This window comes from Pomacea canaliculata, linkage group LG3 (assembly GCF_003073045.1).
Source record: "Pomacea canaliculata isolate SZHN2017 linkage group LG3, ASM307304v1, whole genome shotgun sequence".
Taxonomy (NCBI): domain Eukaryota; kingdom Metazoa; phylum Mollusca; class Gastropoda; order Architaenioglossa; family Ampullariidae; genus Pomacea; species Pomacea canaliculata.
In genome coordinates, this window is record NC_037592.1 from 21,683,764 (window position 1) to 21,702,917 (window position 19,154).

Here is a 19,154-nt window from a genome sequence, read left to right on the forward strand (position 1 = left end):
AGTTACGAGTGATAGCGGCAAGTGGCCAGCGGCTCAAGGGCGGCTATCCTGTGCGGGACCTAAGTAAACAAACACAGCTGACAAGTTATCTACCCTGTTGAGCAGCTGCAGGCTTTGTCCGCTTACAGCTGTCGTGCAGCTGTCAGATTCTTACAGGAAAAGCCACTTGCTTGATCTGACATGCTGACCACAAGGGGCAGATGTCATGTTGGACCTTAGAGTTTCTGTGACCAAGTGGACCGTGAACTGAGGTTGTTAACAGACAAAATTAATTACCTCTGTGCTCTGTCTCTCCCTCTCTGTGCACATTGTCATTGTCAATTGTCATTGTCAGATTTCTTATTTGGATTCCATTTTTCGTTGGCGGCAAAAGACAAACAAAATGCTTTAAATTTTATGCACACATGTTTTGTTGAGAGAAATCTGTAAACAAGTAAACAAGACGATATCGTTTCAACAAGGATATCACAGGAGTGTCGCTGGTGCTCCACGTGCGTGCATCTTCATCTGAAGTAGGAAGTGCTGCAGCCACTTAGAGTAAGACAGACGTTCTCTGGAGAAGCGATGGCGAGAGATGAATGCCACGCTTGCACGAGAAGGGGGACATCACTCACTCTGGGCCCAAATCGGCGAGTGGCTTCTTGTAAACAAAGTCACTCGAACCTCTAGACTGTTGTGTATTGGGTTAAAACAAATCCTCATAGCGGTCAATGTCGTGATGTGTCGGGGTCGCCAGCTCCAGGCAACAGGGAGTGAGGGTGTGGGGTTGGTCCGGGGTAGAGGAGAGAACCGATTAGCTGCCGGCAGCCATACGTGTTACTAAGAATAGTTTAATACAGATGACTTCGTTTCTAGCATACTGGTGTACCGAAGCGTGTCTCAGGTTTAATAGCTGTAACAGTTTTAATTGCTGACAACAGACAGAAGTACAAAAGTTGTTGTTCAATGATAAGCTGCACTCACCAGAACATGGTGGTTTTCCAAGAATCATAATGTTAAAAATAAAATTATGTTGTGTGTGGTTAAAATGAGTGGGCCGGACGAGGCACCTTCGTTGTTCGGATGTGGCCCGCGAGTCGTAGGTTGGGCACCTCTGATCTATCCCACCGAAATGACACATAGTTGTAAATACCGCAGTAACATTCGGTTACCCACAGATATCACCTTCCCACTTCAGAAGAATGAATTATGATTTTCCACCAGAAATTCCACTAGGTCTATGATCAGAATCCTCCCACAAAACGTTATTTATTATGAAGAACTTAAAGTTTCTTCAAAAGGCTGTAAATAAATCAACAAGCGAAGCAGACATCAGGCTCACACACACACACGGTGAAGGGGGATAGGTAAAGGTATATGTCAATATTTTTGTCAATATGTTGATCTGTTTCTTAGTTCATGAGACATAAACAACTTTTGTTCCTCATTTCTATATGCTTGCAGCTGGCACCAGGGATAGTGCGAGCTCAGCTGAGAGTGGACAGCATGATAAATTCCCATCGGTCACAGACATTCCACTTATCAGTGGTGGCCAAGTCTCAGCTTCCTTTGTCTTTGGAGGTTTAAAACCTTGAAATAAGAAATTAAATTAATTAATCTCCAGAGCAAACATTGTTTGATCACAAACCCACTCCACACATTCCTACTGAAACACATTGATACAACTTTTGATAGCATTGATAGGACGTTAACCACGACTTCAGACACCAAACGAACAAAGGGAAGCTACTACGTTACCCGGACGGTTAAGCTGTTTAGAGTCGCTTCCCATGAATGTTGAAAAATTACAGAGGACGAAGGATGGGGAACAGATGTCTTCTCATTTCACCTCTTCCCCCAGGTCATACAATAAGCAATCCTCACGAACATCATTATTCTCACAACGAAACTACTTTTCAGCTTTGGGGATTTGCCTTGCAAGGACAGTTTGGAAGAGAGAAAAAAAAAAAAAAAAGAAAAAAGAAAAGAAAAATAAATCTCTTCCATTCGATGTTAAAATCTCGTCGAAACGGAATGTCGAATGGAAGAAATTGTTTTTTAGTGAACGAGATTAAAGTTAACTTGGTACATTAAGCTGGTTACCTCCCTGCGTCATCATGCTTGGATGACGAGCCTGATAACGATTGGATTTTGTTTTTTAAGAGGAAAGAAGCAGCTTTCAAATGTCGACCAGCCCTGACAGAAGGAGGAAAAAAAAATCCATTCTGACGACTGTAATTTTTCACCTTTAATCGTTTCTCTTTAATTGTTCTTCTGCAGTAAGGCTCATTGTAAAGATCAGTATTTCATCACAAGTGTTACACACGATCCACATCCATTGCATACTTCTTATATTCACGTTACAAGTTCTTTCCATTTCAGAGGACTTTTTGAATTACTTAATTCAAACCCTCCGATAAAGGCCACATAGTCTCCGTCAGATACAAGTAGAAGTAGAACTAAACCAGGTCAAAAGCAAAATGAAAATGTGAAAAAAACATGCACAGTGTATGTAAAAAAGGCGGCAACAAAGAAAAACCAAAGTCAAGATTCTCATTTGTTCAGTTATATATAAAAAACACAAAAACGCCTACCCTCTTTACGATGAGACACACAATTTTCCATAAATCTAGATGATTATTCAGTTTTCCTCTACAAATTTAAATAAAATACCGTTTCTACTTATTATTATCTTAGGCCACGAAAGCTGTCACAAAAATATACATTATGTTGAAATTGGGTTTACTTTAAGGGATATAATCAGAACACAAAAGGCACATATGAGGGCAGACATGGTTGAAATCAGGCTTTTGATTTAGTGTAGAATGTTGACGTCTACTGTGAACAAGGTAGAGTCGATTACCTTTCCATCTGAATGAGGAAACCGGTAAAATTAAAAGAAAAGTATTACGATGAAAGGAAAGCAAGAATTAAATGCAATTTAAAAAAAAATTATGATATGTAGAATAGGATTCAGTATAAAAATGCAGGGAGGAGAGCATGACAAAACAAGGTAACATTTTAAAAATGCATGTATATATATATAAATTGATCCGTTGGCTGCGACAGCGACTCAAGCCTGCTTCTTGCTGACCCTGGAGCTCCTGACTTGGGTGCCGTTCCCCTGACTTGCATCGGAAACCTCGGGCACCATTCTTGGCCACAGCGCCATCATGACGGCAAAGGGAACGAGAATCCAGATGCCGTTGGGCACGACGAAGATGAAGAACTCCTGGAGGGCGGAGTTCCCCACGCGGTACGGAGCTCCCCCGCCGCAGTCAGAGAAGGCGTAAAGATAGAAAAGTGTTTTCCAGAAGGTCATGACAGAAACCGTGAAGGCCAGCGGGATGGTGTGCCGACTGGACCTGTAGTGCTGCAACAGATGACAAAATTGTCTAAGCCATCAAAATTATACTTTAGTTTTCCTGCCGCATCGTCGCTCACAAAGCAGGAAAAATATACTGGAAAAAATTAAAACATGAAAGGGAAGTATTCTTACCAGTCGTTATCCGGAAGGCAGCAGTGTCTTTGAAGCTATTAAAACACAACTCCACACTACCAGGGACTTTCAACAGTGAAAATGCCTTAACATTAAGGAGAAACACGTATTGGACATTTAACCGTTTTCTAAAAGCTACTTCATCAGCCGTATAGCTTCTTTTCAATGAGAAATATAATTTTGTTATGTGTTCAGTACAGGCTGAATAAAAGTCATTTAGTTTTTAAAGAACATGCATAATAAATGCTGTTCGCAATTACTTGTCGCGGGCGATACTTACAAGAATGATGGTGACGATGTTGAGAATAACCTCCAAGCAATTAAACCTGCAAACAAGCCAATCAATTAACAAGGTGAGAACCAAACAATTTTAATAGCATTCATTTATTCTACAGACATTTCTCCGTTTCCTACTCTCATCTCAAATATTTATAGACGCCGGCAACAGAAGTTGGTAAGAATGAAACATAAACATGACAAAACATTGCAGATTAATACATTTGTCAGTCTATCACTCCATCCATCCATGCCTAAGCCAGCCGCACCACAGGACGGACTTACAGACTTATTCCGAAGACAAAGGGGTCGTTCACATCGGCGTATCTCTGGTCCACAGTGATGTAGTACTTGTCTGAAACACACCAGCTGACCATAACTACATGATCTGTGCCAAACATATCTATGTAACTTACAAGTGAGATTGTGTAATACCAACAAAAGATGTGTACCATCACTGGAAATTATGTCGTTTGAATGTGTGTTGAGGCAAATAATGTAAAAAGTTATAAATAAAAGAAGAATCTGGTATTGAACACGAAAACAATTTTTGTTTGTTTGTTGGGGACATAAGGGGTTTTACTTTCCTCCACCTCCTTACCCTCTCTTTCCCCGTTATTTCTCTTGTTTCTCTAACCCTTTGCACAGATGAACTGCCATGTCTACAGAAGAAACACCTGTGTGTGAACAAGAAGACATTGTATGATGGCGGAGCGATCTTGTAAAGGTCACCGGCATCAGTTGTTATTGTCACCAACCTCGTCTTCCATTGTCGTCCATTTTTTTTTTTTTTCTATCTCTGCTTGTACGGGTCGGAACACATCTCGTAGCACTTCTACACTAAAGGTATTAATTCAGAGTCGGTTCAGCTTTAAATCCTCAGAAACTGAGCTCGACTTAAACACTGACGGTTATCTTCCAGTTAAGTTCTGCCTGCTTCCGAGATTTTGCTTGAACCATTGACCTCTTAAGCGGAACAGTTGAATGGCTGTTGTAATGAAGCGGACAGTAGTGGACGAGATACAGGCCAAGTGAAAAAAATGACAAAGTTCTATTGTGTCATTGGATTACAGACACTTTACCGACTGATATTCCAAAGATATTAATGCATCCGTGTGCACGTGTGTGTGTTAAATTAAGTTAAAAGTGTAGAGAGACAAGTGTAACAGCCTGATAAAATATACTTCTGGCCTTCTGCTACAATACAACCGTAATTGTCATAATACTAAGTCTCTCTTGTTATTATCTGCGATTATAAATAGATAAACTGATATTTCTTAATTTTACTAGCATTTAAACTACCCAACCAATGTTCACCAAAAGAAAATGACATTTTATTTTGCCTGAAATATCGCCTTACTGGGCTTTGATCCTCGAGCCCTCGCTGTCGTGAGACAAACTTCCCGTCAGCGAATCAGTTCCCTTGGCACCAGTTCACATGTTCATGCAACTGTCCATGTTTGAAATATACTTCACTTTCTGAACAGTCTTGCTGTTATATTTCTTTACTACTTCGTCAGACCATGGACGTGTTTCTTAGCCGTTCGTGCAAAAACTAACGGAACGACATCCTGTGCACGGAAAGCAACTTGTAAAATAAATCCGTTTTCGCTGATAAAGTGTCCTATGGAGAATACTGTAAATAAAATAAACTTGATTGGTCATGATAGAAAAAAAATCGGCTTGAAATTTGTTGGTGAATAAGAGAGACGACTATGAACTTTTCTTAACGGAGGCCAAAAAGAAGACTGACTATACATAGAGGCTTCACTTAAGAGTTGACTCCCACACACACCATCACACACACACATCACTCAACGACGGACTGAATCAGCATCACAGACAGAAAACCCTTTGTCTAAATTCTGTTTTTCTTGCACTGCCAGTGTGGAGACGAATGCCTTTCACACGTGTGACTGAGGCTGAAAACAAAGCTCGCCCCTCAAGAGTTGGCGCTGGTGGCTCTCTTTCTTTCTTTTTTTATGACTACCTTCCAGTCCATCATCAACCCGACAAAGCATCTTCTGTTCTCTCGAGATACAAAGGACTGGGGACCGCGAGACCTCAGCACGTGCACACACAGACGTTCATTGTAAGCGGCGCTCACACACCAGGCTAATCCTGGCCTACCCCCGGGGTGAGCTGCACACAGCTGCTGGGAGCCCGTCTATCCTGGAGGTAGTTGCCCTCGGCTGACAGGTGATGTCACGTGATGTGGCGTTCAGAAGTTATCACTACATGTTTCAATGAACACAGTCTCTGTCTCTCAAACGTGTAACTTGGTACAAACACATAAAGATTAGAGACTTGAAACAAAAATAAGATTATACCGCAAAAGTACATAAGCTGAAGCAAGCAAAAGTAGGACTAAAACATTTTCAACAGACAAGAAGTTGATGGGGCAAGGTTGTGTATTCGCTGTTTAGCTAAGAGTATTATAATAATAACAACGCGCATCATCACTACCAAGAGAGATCGCACTTAAGAATGTAAGAATATGTAAACAGGAATAGTATAAAACATCAAAGGTCAATAGGAAACTGATGATGACACAGAGATCTGCCACGTCATTCACGTGAACACTCGTGACACATGTTGTGACATGGCGCTGACAACAAAGCTTGTTGTTCTAACACACGATGGGTGATACACAATACCAACACGACCGTCACGAATGTTTTTGGAAGATGGGTGGACTTGTTATATTAGTATTTATTTATTAATGCCATTCCACTTGCTTGTAGTAGATGAATATGTGAGTACGCGTTTTCTAACAGGGATAGGTCAAAGTTCACTACGAGAAGAGGACTGGGAAGTATTTAATTTATAAAAACTCCACAGTAAGATCAAACGAGCAATTATTTATTGTTTATTATTTACTGTTCTTGTGGAGATTTACATCAATGGCGCTTTCCACAGATGACGTCACGATCTAGTCGCGCAAGGGCTTCTGGGAAAGCAAAGCGGACAAATATATTCCCCACATGTACTACACCAGCGTTTGCAGCGAATGCGTTGCTGTGCAGTTTATTGTTCAAAAAAACAAAACGTGAACGTGTAAAAATGCGGTTTTGATTTTTTATTTTTCTCTTTGTTTACTATGAAGCAGAACAGTACTTGTAACCTATAATATTAATTACTATACACATTTATTTACAATACTTTTCTGTCATATGCCCCTGAATGAATTGATAGGTTGACCATCAGTTTAACACCAAAAATTCTTTTCAGTCTGATTTTGGTAAAAATACTTTCACATTTCTGTCTTTGACCAATCTATGTGGTACATTATCATTTCATTTGCTTTTAAATACATAAGCTACTCTGAAAATTTACCAAACAGCATCCAAGAAAAACCATTTGGGAGGCAACACAACTGAGGCTTAGTTCTACTGAGAAGCATGAACTTTTTCAGTCTTTCACTAAAGCGTTCTACATGAATTCGTGCCTTGGCTACCCTCCTTGTATCCATCTCCTCTTCTGCAGACAGACTAGCTCGCTTATCTAGAAATGCAGGGATTTTTATAGTAGCCTGTCTCGACAAAAGCAAATCCTACACTTTAAACCCTTTGTCCACAAGCAAAACATCTTGTTCAATGTGTTGTAGAATGCCACATTTCTCAAATATATCAACAAAACATGCAGCACCTTTAGGGGTGACTGCAATCAGTCCTTTCATTGTGGTGTGGTGCTTGTAAGAGGAATACACATTGCCTTATAATAATCCTGGGTGTCTGACAAAAGAAATGTGTGCAGTCTACAGAGTATCTGACATTTTTAAACACTCTTGGCAAAGACGTTTTTTCTATATCCTTTGTTGGGAATATAGGGACATTCATAGACTTGAAGTGTAGGAACATAAACTAATAATAATTTGCTCTCAAACGATTCAGATGTGTCAAACATGTAGGCAATCATTTTCAGTGAAAGTCCTTTTCGCAGCCTCAGTAGTGTAATGAACAGTTCCTCTTTTGGGGTAAAACGCCTGGATGGACCAGTTTTCTTCTCATTTGATAATGTGCAGGTTGGTCGCCACGTTGCGCTGGAGTCTACCTTCCTGTCACCTCCCTGTCGCTTTTGTCTCCTCGTCTGTACGCGTCGCTAATATTGGTTCGTCGCTCTCAGATGTTGGGCCTTTTCCACCACGAAAATGCAGAGAGCAGATATATGTGCTCCTGGTTATTTTCTCCACATTTTGGAAATCAGATCTCCCACATAAAAACTGCCAGCGCTTTGCTTTCTCAGTCTTGAACTTGCCCTGTTGTCTTTCCCACTGGGTCATGTTGTCACTGGTCTTACCAGGCTTTGGAAATGGAATAAAAAACGTCCCCTCCTGTAACCGCTCTGGACATCTGGAGTCCGATTTACATAAACCCCAACAGCAGTGCTTAGTTCCTCCTGTTTTCAGCATTGTTTCAGAGATTAATTTTAAAAATGTCGCTCTTTGTCAGTCGCCGTAGCGTAAACAGAAAGAACAACGTGCAGTGTTTGCCCGCAAAGCAATCCCATGATGCTCTGCTGCGTGACGTAACAATCTATTTTTAGTAACCCGAGAAAGCGCTATTGATCCTTACTCTTGTTTTTCCCTACTCTCGTGGGAGTTGTACATCATTGGATCCCCACTTCTGTAAATATCTCTTGTCGTTGCGACTGTCTTTTCGATGAGCGTGCTATCTAAGTTTACTTCTCGAAATTAAATCACGAAAAAATCCCACCGTCAAAGTGCCTAAAAAACTACACTTCGATAATTAAATTATAACAGAAATAAATGCCCGGAGAACATGAAAAATAGGCAGGAAGAACCTTCAGGAAACCGGAGGAAAGCAAGTGGACAAAATCGTCTGATCAACAGTTTGAACCTAGACTGGAAGTACGTCCACACAGGACCAAAGATGTCTTTGCTCTTCACAAGTAGTAAAGAACTCTATTGCAGGTCTCTTTATTATATGAACACATGATCTTACTTTCGTAATAACATGAAACTACACATTACACTGTAACACATACAGAAAAGTTACTCCTTACTGTGAAACTAAAACAGAAAATGACAGGTTGTATTGTGTAAGACATTGTACCTTGTTTCCGTTGGGTCAAGTAACATGGAGACCATCACCAAGACACTTACATGGCTTCCAGATGAAAGACAGACTGCCTCCTGGCAAGGAATGGGGTCTACACATGATGAAGGTGGCATCCCAGATACAGAGGGTTACTGAGGTGTAGAACCAGCCCAGAATCCAGCAAGGAAGCCGGTAGACTGAGTCCTCCTTCTCTTTTCTGTACAGCAACTGCTTCTCCGACTCCATGGCGGCGATTTAGAATCACACTGTTTCCAGCAAAATGTCGCTGATCGTCGAATTTTTCTTTGACTGGGAGAAAACAAAACAAAGAAATTGTAAAAAGAGGTAGATTGTCTTTATAGGGTTCGCAATCATTTGTTGTAGTTAGTCCCTCAAACCCTCTTCACCAGGCCCACAGTAAGAAAGACCTTTTTCCTACCCTTGGAAGTCTCTCCAACAGATTACTCTTGCAATTAGCGGAAACTGATAACCGACGATTAGAGGTGCAGGCTTGACAAGATACAAAAGACTTTATTATCTAACTCCAGGATACAGCGCCCCCTAACGAGTCAACCCCGCGTTGGCGGGTCATGCAAGGGTGGCAAGGACCTCAAACATAACTAACATCCATCATTCTGTCGCTTTAAGTCTTCCTGAGAGGCTTTCAGATGGTTGAGAGTTGTCCTCGTGGGGGAATCGCAAGCCGCTGTTTTAGAATTGTGTGCGCGAAAGATCTGCGCAGAAATGTATCGTGTTCGATACTTCCGGTTCATGGCAGAAACATTAACAGTGCACACCTCTGCAGATTAATGAAATTTACAGTCTTTGCTAAATATTTAATTCCAAGAAGTGTAGACATCTATTTCCAAACTATTCCCAAGTCGAGGCAAGCGCGAAGGTGAGTCTCGGAGCAAGTATTCAATAATAAAAATATTTCTTTGACAGTCACACCAGAAAAAAACACTGACAGAACACCAAATTAAATTAAGACAAACAAAAACAAAAACACAGAGCATTAAACAGATCTCTAGAGTGTAATAAAATAAAACATCTTGCACTTAAAGCATCAAGCAGTTAAGACTGGCAAGAAAGTAGCATGCAATAATAGATATTGATGTTCACTTTCATTTGAAAGCCGCTCAGAAAGGACGAAGTAAAGCCGGGTGGACCAGGCACAACAGAGGTGACGACTACGATGCTGGGTTTTCCATTGTTTTCGTGTCCAAGAAATACCAGCGACATCCTCGTTGATACTTTTCCCCCATCATCCCAGATGACACTTTCAAAATGGCGTGTCTTCAGGAATCATGTCCAAATCCACTAACTAGGAAAGACATGTCTATACATGTACACTATGTTCAATAACAGTATCATGACAGTGCAGTGACCGTACAACATGTTCAGTGACTGTCACACTTGTAGACAGCAAGTCACGTGATCACAAGCCCACTCGCTGTCTGCCATCCGTGGATGCGACTCACGACCTCTGCACGTGCCTGGCATCACAGGGGAAGAAGATGAAGCAAAGAAGAAGACAAATGAAATGAAAGTCCCAGTTTCTTACCGAGCTCAGAAGACCGCCTGCACCCTGCAGAAGAACAGGCGAGACTTGAACTGCCGGTCGTTGAGATGACTGCTAACCTCGCTCACCACGCGCTGCAGCAGCCGCAGGACTGACGCATGATGGAGGCGCGCGCGCGGGGCCGACAAACACACGCAGCAACAATGCACGCGGAAGTGTGAGAACATCACACTACACTGATTCACAAGGACAGGCCAGTGCACTGCCTTCACAAGCCAGGAAGGTGTCCGTCAACTTTTGTTTACTTGCTTACATAGTCTGTTGGTAGGTGGCAATGAGTGGATGGGCGGCTCGATGGCCGGCTGCTTTGTTGGATCAGTTCGATCATGGCGCACATTTACATTTGTAGTCACGACCACCAGGAGATCAAGTTCACTCCCAAGCGTAGTAATACATGAGTAGGACGCTCTGTCTGTAAGGGCGATCATTGTTTCGCATGGATGCTCTCAGTGTTATGTAACAAACCCACAGGTGTCTGTAGGACTGTATCACGTGACATCTGCCTTCTGTCGGCTGCCAACTTTTTTTTTTTTTTTAACACACTGCTGTTCGTGAGAGTATCCCCATGACGATGACCTTTCATTTGAATTATTTAAAATCACATAAAATGATAAAGGTAACCGCTGTCCTACAGACTAAATAACTATTTGTCGCACCAAACTTTTGTTCCAGCATTGAAGATGCAGGTCGGGAGTAGCGCTCAGTCCAGTTGTAAGACAGTTCGTTGTCAGACACCAGGACTCGTGTCCTCTTCGTTGTACGAGTTACGAGAGACAGGGTAGAGAGAGAGATTACATCCTTTGCCGAGTGTTCCTGATCACGTGAGTAATGAGGTCACGTGACGGTGAGTGCACGCGCACTGACGTCACAGACCACCAGGAAGTCGGTTAACGTATGCACTGCTAAGGGTTAAGGCAACATGCAATGTGATCGACTCCCAGATTTCAAGCAGGCCTGCAGACAGAAGGGTGGCATGAGAAAAAGGAGACCGACATGCCAGAAACCGCGAGAGAAGAGAAAATCCAACAATGGCGCGAGACACTGGCAGACACATTTACAGTGAAAAATAAATGAAGAACAAAAATACAAAACACTCTTCGTGAGTTACACGATATCCAGGCAGAACGAGGGAAGGAAATAAATAAACAGGAGAAGTAAGCAAAAAAAGTAAGATTCAAAGGAAGAATTACACGAATACTTGCCGATGGCGACGCAGTGAGAACTGAGAACAGAACGGCAATGCGAGGTACGCAAAAGAAAAAACAACAAAACAAACCCCCGAAACATGGGGTGGGGGTATAGAGAGGGTGGGGTGGGGGATCGTGAGGGTGGGGTGGGTGATGGCGGGGTGGGGCGATGTATCAGGCTAAGCCTAGAAAAGGAACAAAGAGCATGTCTAGACGGGACAGGGGGAGAGGGAGAGGAGGGTACTGGTATCAGATCATGGGAGTAGAACACGAGGAAAGAAAGTGAAGGGGAAGAGGAGAGGTAGTTGTGTTGCAGTGAAAAGGGAGAAAGAAGTAGACGACATTTTTCACACTTGTACCATCTGTTGGCCTGAGCGTTTGGGACGGATTTTTGTCTTCTTTTTTCATAATTTGTTGCAGCTCGTTGCGGAGTCAAGGCGGGTTGACTTCCACCTTTGCCTTCTTGTTGTTAGCAGACAAAGAAAATGCGCAGTTGCTGTGTAAACATTATGTAGGTACACATACGACTGTTAGCTTTGTAAGCAAAATTCTCACGCACGCATTTCATCTCCCCACAGAGGAAGAGAGAGAGAGGCAAGGAAGGAAGGAAGGGAAACGAGAGAACAAAATTAATGAGCAACGTTTTGATTCGTTACTAGCAGAACTCTTTACACTCAGAGGTAAAATGTCCATCTACCACTTCTCTTGAAAGAAGTCCTGTTGGTGTTCAGCAAGTGTAAGCATGGAGTAAGTGTAGAGAAATAGTGAAACACACTCTTGAACTTGTGATATTCATGTTGTTCCTGCCCTGACTTGTTGACAGCGCGTTGGTGGCTTTGTCATCATCACTCCTTGCTCTCTGTATATGGACGTATGTATAGTCACGACTTGTATGTGGACCGGTCTAGAAAAAAATCTACTGACAGGCACGTGAACAAACAATGAAGTGGTGCACGTGGTCACGTGGTCAGCACTAAGCGATGTAGCGGAGGGAGGCAGACCCCCTGTGGAGTGATGGGAGAGGGTGGGTGTGAGGGGTGGTGGTGGAGCCAACAACTAAGGGTATATCACGGGAGGCAGGCAGCCCTGTCAACAGCTGCCACATGCAGAAAGAGCAGGGTGCCCGAGACGAGAGTTGAACCAAGGACAGTCGACCCTCACTGTCATGACAGACGGTAACCGGTGCGCCACCGGACGGCCCGACGAGTGATGGGAAGATAAACATGTGGGTGATGAGCGCAGGTGACGATATCGCCTGTAGCAGCAGGATGGAATGGGGTAGGGAGAAGACAAGGAGCTGTGTAGTAGACTTCTTATCACCCTAAAACAGCTGACACAAACATTAAACATAATCCAGAGCTACATACGGACCTTGCCCTGCAAAATTTAGTTTTGGGTTAGGACAAATAGTTGTTTCTCTTCCTCTTTCACACACACAAACATCCACCTTGCCACACTGACAAGACATTAATATCAGCTTACTGACCGATCACGTGACACATGGCTGCTCGTACAGTCTTTGGCCAAAGGTTTAGAGGATGTGAGAAAGGATCGCCAGACCAGAGGTCAAACCACTCACACAATGAATAATATTATTATTATTTTGACAGAGGTTGAACACTTCGCACTTCAACAGTCGATAATTTGAAAACACCTGGGTATCGATACTCTGCCCTTAGACTGTGTTTAATTTGTTCTTATTATTTGTTGTTGTTTACCTTTTTCAACAGAGTTCGTGATATTTGTCATGCAACGAGGCCAATCGATGCACGTCGAACCTGAACCACGCCTCGAGGCTCGAGACCGGTGGAGGGAAAGGAGGGAGTGACAGGAGGAACACACCCTGACAAATTGTACACCCTACCCACCAACACTATTCTACAACATGCATAACCTCGATAAAAACACACACACACTTACGTATATACATGCACACGCATGCAAACACTCAAACGCACAACTGACACACATTTAGTATACAAACATTTACACTAAAGCAAAAATTAGGTAACTGTAAACACGGCACACATACTTGTGTACTCACTTGTGTACACACTCATATACATATATTAGCATATATTCACGCAAACATTAATATACTACATAATATCACACACATGCGAGGAACCACAGTACATCAGTGTACACATTGGAAAGGCATCAGCAGTTGTGCAGTTGTTTGTGTACATTAAAGACAGATGGGAAGAGAAACAACAAATAATTGTGTACCCACCTCACGAGGCGCCGCTGTGCCAGTCCCAGTCCAGAACTTTCTCGTCTTCTGTCTGCAGCTCGCAGCAGTCGCACAGCACCTGACGTGTCGCCCCGACTGCCGACCGGCCGCACGCTGGGTCAGTGCGAGTGCACTCGGTGGGGGGAGGGGAGGGATGCTGACAAAGGTTATGACCGGTCATGGCCATCCAGCCTGCACGGTACTCTAGTGTCACGTGGTCACTGTGGTAGTGTCGAGTGAGGACTGAGATGCCGTGTTGGCCGTGATTTGTGCGGAGCGAAAGAAGGAAGCTTGTTATCTTTATCAAGGAATTATTCACTTATAAAATTTAATGATTATACTAATATTTTATTGAAGACTTTTTCAAGTTTTTTTTCTTTTTGAAACACAGTTTGGTCGTCAGCTGGTCTGCGTCTGTCAGACAAGTGTTTACTCGCAAGGACCCTCATTAAGATGATTGTTGCCCATCCTGCAACACTTGCTGCAGACAGACAAAGAGACTTTTTGTAGAATGACTCATTTCTTGGTGTGCACAATGTGTGACAGTTCATTGTTCATACAGGGACATCGTTACTGTCAGACACAGTGTCGTAGTTACTTTTTTTAGTCCACGTCTGTGTTTCGTTCAAGGCTCGTTTTAATTCATCCTCTTCTGCCTGTTATTCCTTCTTATCGAAGAATTCGTACCAGAACATCGAAGTTTAAGGCTTTGTCTCTTTTCATTCCACTTTCATGTCTCTCACTCAACTTGTCTCTCCCTCACCAAGATGGGATCTGTAGCCATGGTGTTTGTGCTGCTGGTGCGTGTGTCACATCATTTACTCGTACACTTCGTTTCTAGAGACATTTCTTTCATTAGGACTGACTTTACGACATCCTTACATTATTTTCTTTTTAATTTTTCATAAGGGACACTACTTCACAATGACTCTTTCTCAATTTTGCGGTTGACCAGGATTGACTACAGCATTGATGTACAGCGACTAGGGGAGGGGCTGTCAGTGGGTGAGAACCGTTATTGAGAAATTGTGACATCAGCATACTTCACTCGACACCGCTCAGTGTTTACAGCATCGAGATGAGCAGCAACACACCTGTACAACCTGTCACAGCTGGTGTCTTGACCTGTTCACCTGTACAGTGTCACATCTTGACCTGTTCACCTGTACAGTGTCACATCTTGACCTGTTCACCTGTACAATGTCACATCTTGACCTGTTCACCTGTACAATGTCACATCTTGATCTGTTCACCTGTACAATGTCACATCTTGACCTGTTCATCTGTGTTCATCTGTTGCTATTTGGGATACAGAAATCAACTTCCTACAACCCCGATAAAAAAGTATTGAAAGGCTTATTGATCAGCAACAGAAAAAGTGTTCGGCGATGCTGATTTGTTAATGTTATCGCAACTTTCATCTCTGATGTCATGTAAAGCTGACGTGCTAACAGGTAACAAATATCACATGTTATATCCGGTTTATTACACGATAAAGCCAAGTCTCCGACTTCAGTTCTTTGATGTTTTCCGACCCCCGAAGCCCAACCCTTTACGAGTTCATCTCTCTTCCACTTTGCTCACCTGGGCACACTTTATTAGAATTCCCTGGCGTAAAGGACAAGGACTGCTCCAGAGATGTTGCCAAGCCTGTCGAGGGTGTAACAAATAAATTTCACATTGGCAAGTAAACCGTCCAGCAAACCAACCTTTGCACACATAAATCATACCAAGGTGTTATCCACACCACGGCTGATAGCCTTGACCGACAAACTTCAGCCTCGTTAGTGTTGTTAGTGTAGACCGCACAGGTCCCTAGTACACCCGCACTGGGCTCTTACACCGCAGGTGCGAAGGACGAGGGGCACGTGACCGGTGCCCAGCCTGCTGCTCGACTTAATAACGGTTTATATAAGTCACTCGTCACAGGCTGATGACTCTTCACACTTTCCTCAGCATGAAAAGCAGGACATTGTGAATCTTCACCCAAATGCATATTTGTGTGTGTGTGAGCGCTGCGATCTAAGAACTGTTACCATCACCGATGGCACAGGGGTCACGGCCCGATAGGACAGCCTCCGCGGCAGCGCCAAAGGTCAGGTCAGGTCACGGACAGCACAGCTTTGTTCTTGGCGGGTTTTCTTATCGTGATCATCTCAAGCTATACTCAAATACGGACATCTGTATTGGTCTTCTCAGATAATCTGATGGGCCATTTCACTGAAGATCTTTTTTTTAACAGTTGGCAGAATGTTCTCAAACAACCAATTCTTTATAGAGCAAAGGTCAAGTCGAAAGGTGTCAAGGCTACAGCCAATAAAGCTGCTGGAGTGGAGGCGGTTAATTAAGTGTGCAAATTTTCCAACATATCACGTGGAATTCGTATCTGGTAACGAAGACAGCTGAAAAAGTTGAAAATTTTTTCCATGAAAGGCACCTCAACTAGCCTGTCGCTTGCACCAAAGACAGACGAGTTTGCTGAGTTTTGTGATCAACCCCACTTTTAATAATACAAGGTGCAATTGACTGTGTGTTTTCTGAGGCAAATATAATAATAATTTAATTTCTGTTGCCCTTTACCCTATATATATACAAAGACACAGCAATAAAACAATAATCTCAGAACAAATAATTCATTGGTGTTGCTCATGTTGAAGGAGTGATTACCATCAGCATTGTCACTTCAGCTCAGTTCCACTAACAAAATATTCCTTTCTAGCCTTCTCTTCTTCGATTTATGACAGAGATTTGTAGTTATAGTATAATCAGTGGTAATATGAGAGAATATGTGGCGATTGCTGTGTTGTGCGATCTGTGCGCTTGCAAGAACAAGTGTGGGTGCAAGAGAAGCTACAAACAATTTTAAAAACTTTTCTTTTTATTCCTCCAAACAACTGAGCAAGTTGACTGACTCATAATAATAATAATTTAAAAAATCCGCATTACACGCCACCAACACATACTAAAGATGGATCTCGTAATGTCTTGAGACAATTAAAGTATCTTTCTCCTCAGTTAATCTATTGACAGGTGCCTAGTGTTTCAGGTCATCAACCCTCACTGCTGTCCTCTCCAGTCTGTGACCTTTACTATTCACACATGGCCAAAAACTGTCTTCAGACACACGTGACTTTCCTCACAGTAACGACCACACTCCCACACGCATGTACACACACAGACAAGACACAGGTGAGGTCCTTCATCGTTTTACTGACAAAGGAAAGAAGCCTGATATGCAGTCAATTCGTTAGCCTTATTCACAAAAGCAAGGCTTCTGCTGGCAAAAAGTAGAAAATGTAAACTTTATCATCAAAACACTTCATTACATCATATCAATTCGTCTTCAGTTCTGCAAGACACTCGCGATTTGTGGACAAGGGTGCTACCTTGCAGTAACGAGAGGCGGGTCAAAGGTCACACTTTCCACGTCAGCTCGTCGCATCCTCGTCCGACCCGCCGTGCTTTTGACTAGAGGGTTGGGGGAGGGATAGAGAGAAGGTGAGAGCTCGATAATACGGGTATACATACCTGGGTGGCTACTTGCACCCTTAATATTTCTCATAACAGTGTGCATGTTCTAGCTCCAGATAAATGTTTGCTTGATTAATGTCCTCTAGTAATGGTTGTTGTTTTGAAATGCTTCTGAGTAAAACATTAATTTTCCTTGGTCCAGTCCCTTCCCTGAAATAATGTCGTGAAGACTAACTGGCAATGCCTACACATGCTAAAAATTTAAAAGACCCCAAAAGTAATGAAAAAAAGATGGGATGGTCATCATGATATTCCTAATGAAAGGATATTAAAATTTCAGTCATCAAAAAGGCAACCTTTGAACTTAAGCCGCTTTCCTCTCATTTATCGCATGGGGTGAGGGATACAAGTAGTACATGCGAGTGACACCTGAGCGAAGACAAAATAATAAAATAACAAAATAACAAAGAAAATGCGTTGTCGTGTCTGTCAGAACTTCGACATACTGGCTTTGTCTCTCATTTCCATGTAATATTAACAAGCTTTACAAAAAAAAAGCTCCAGCACTCAGTGGGTTAAAAACAAAGCATTGTTTATGCAAAGAAAGCAAAAGCACAGATTAAAGACTGTCAGAAACAGAAGCAAGTACAAAAGTCAATCATGATTTTCTGTAAATTATTCCACACCCTAAGCGAACTCAAATTTCGATCAAACAAACATCACAATGACTTTCAACGTACGAGTATTTTTGTCCTCAATAATAACAAGATCTCAACACCAAAAATATATGATCACAAATAAAACATTGCCAGTAACCAAATGCAAATTCTGCTTTTGATTGTTTACAGCGACTCACGTTGCGACCACCCGCCTGGCAACCACAGGGAGGTAAGTGAGGACTACACAAGGGGAAATAATCACGTGATCACGTGATCAGCTCTGAGTGGGGATCCTCAAAGACAGTTCAGGATTCCTAGTTCATCCTGATGAGGCTCTTACAGGTGCGGTGTGTGAATCACGTGACAGATCATGGGTCAGAAATTTCTGGAATCAACACAGGTACTTCAGAAATATTATCAGGACATGTGATCCAGAGTAGAGAACTCTCTCACATCTACCAACGCTCGTGTCCAAGGCATCTTCTGACCAGGAACACAAGCTTGTGTCTAACAGTTCGTGCGACTGTTTGAGGTCACAGTCGTGACCAGTGGACCGAACCCAACAGCGCGTGACGCACACCCGAGATAGCTATGGGACTTGTAGGACAGGCAGAGGATCGAGGAATATGATCTGGCAGTGACTGTAATATATTCGTTGGTTTGTCATCGACAACTTACACTCACTGTAGTTACCCTACACCGGAAGTAGTGTTTGAACATGGGGTTGATTGTACCGAGGTCCTCACACAGCTCTACACTTGCATGCGTTGCTTTGCTGACAGGTGACAGCTACCCCAAGACAGGTTTTGTTTTTATATCGTAGTCTTTAGACAGTAAATTGCTCGAACAATAAAGAAAACAGCGATAAAGTGGGAAGAAATGACTGATCAAAAAGTTTAATTAAAAGCAGGAACTTTAGTGACGCGCTTGTGTAGCACCTCGCCGCCGCCCTGTCCATACTTATTTCAAGTTTGCACACCTTCTACTAATGTCCTCCATGTGGCCTACAGAGACTGACTTTTCAACAATAAAGCATTACTAAACAAGGATGTCTACCGCAAATAAACTGCAGAGAGAATAATAATGAACTGGCAGATGAGTGTGTGTGTGTTCTATATCCTATCGTCTTTCCCTATCTCCCGACATGACTGTTTTATTTGCTCCTATGCGTGTGTTTGTAGTCAGGCTGTCTACCAGTCTGCTTTCAC

General features: G+C 42.6%; 1 protein-coding gene across 2 annotated transcripts; it reads right to left on the bottom strand.

Annotated features, from left to right (window-relative positions):
- Positions 1 to 2,212: 2,212 nt before the first annotated feature.
- LOC112558635 lies at positions 2,213 to 13,975 on the bottom strand. 2 transcript variants are annotated; one of them, XM_025229205.1, is made up of 5 exons: positions 13,817 to 13,975; positions 8,880 to 9,123; positions 4,040 to 4,109; positions 3,759 to 3,804; positions 2,213 to 3,352 (listed from the first exon to the last, which is right to left on the bottom strand). In XM_025229205.1, the coding sequence occupies exons 2-5, from the start codon at positions 9,058 to 9,060 to the stop codon at positions 3,053 to 3,055; spliced, it is 597 nt and encodes a 198-aa protein (XP_025084990.1). In that variant the 5' UTR covers positions 9,061 to 9,123; positions 13,817 to 13,975; the 3' UTR covers positions 2,213 to 3,052. The 2 variants fall into 2 exon arrangements, with proteins under 2 accessions (XP_025084990.1, XP_025084992.1); XM_025229207.1 differs by lacking the exon at positions 13,817 to 13,975 and adding an exon at positions 10,379 to 11,103.
- Positions 13,976 to 19,154: the final 5,179 nt, after the last annotated feature.

Coding starts and splice junctions, on each gene's coding strand:
- LOC112558635 (XM_025229205.1), bottom strand. CDS start 9,060: ATGGAGTCGGAGAAGCAGTTGCTGTACAGAAAAGAGAAGGAGGACTCA. Junction 4,110..8,879: donor GTCTTTCATCTGGAAGCCAT/GTAAGTGTCTTG, acceptor GGTGTGTTTCAG/ACAAGTACTACATCACTGTG. Junction 3,805..4,039: donor TTTGTCTTCGGAATAAGTCT/GTAAGTCCGTCC, acceptor GCTTGTTTGCAG/GTTTAATTGCTTGGAGGTTA.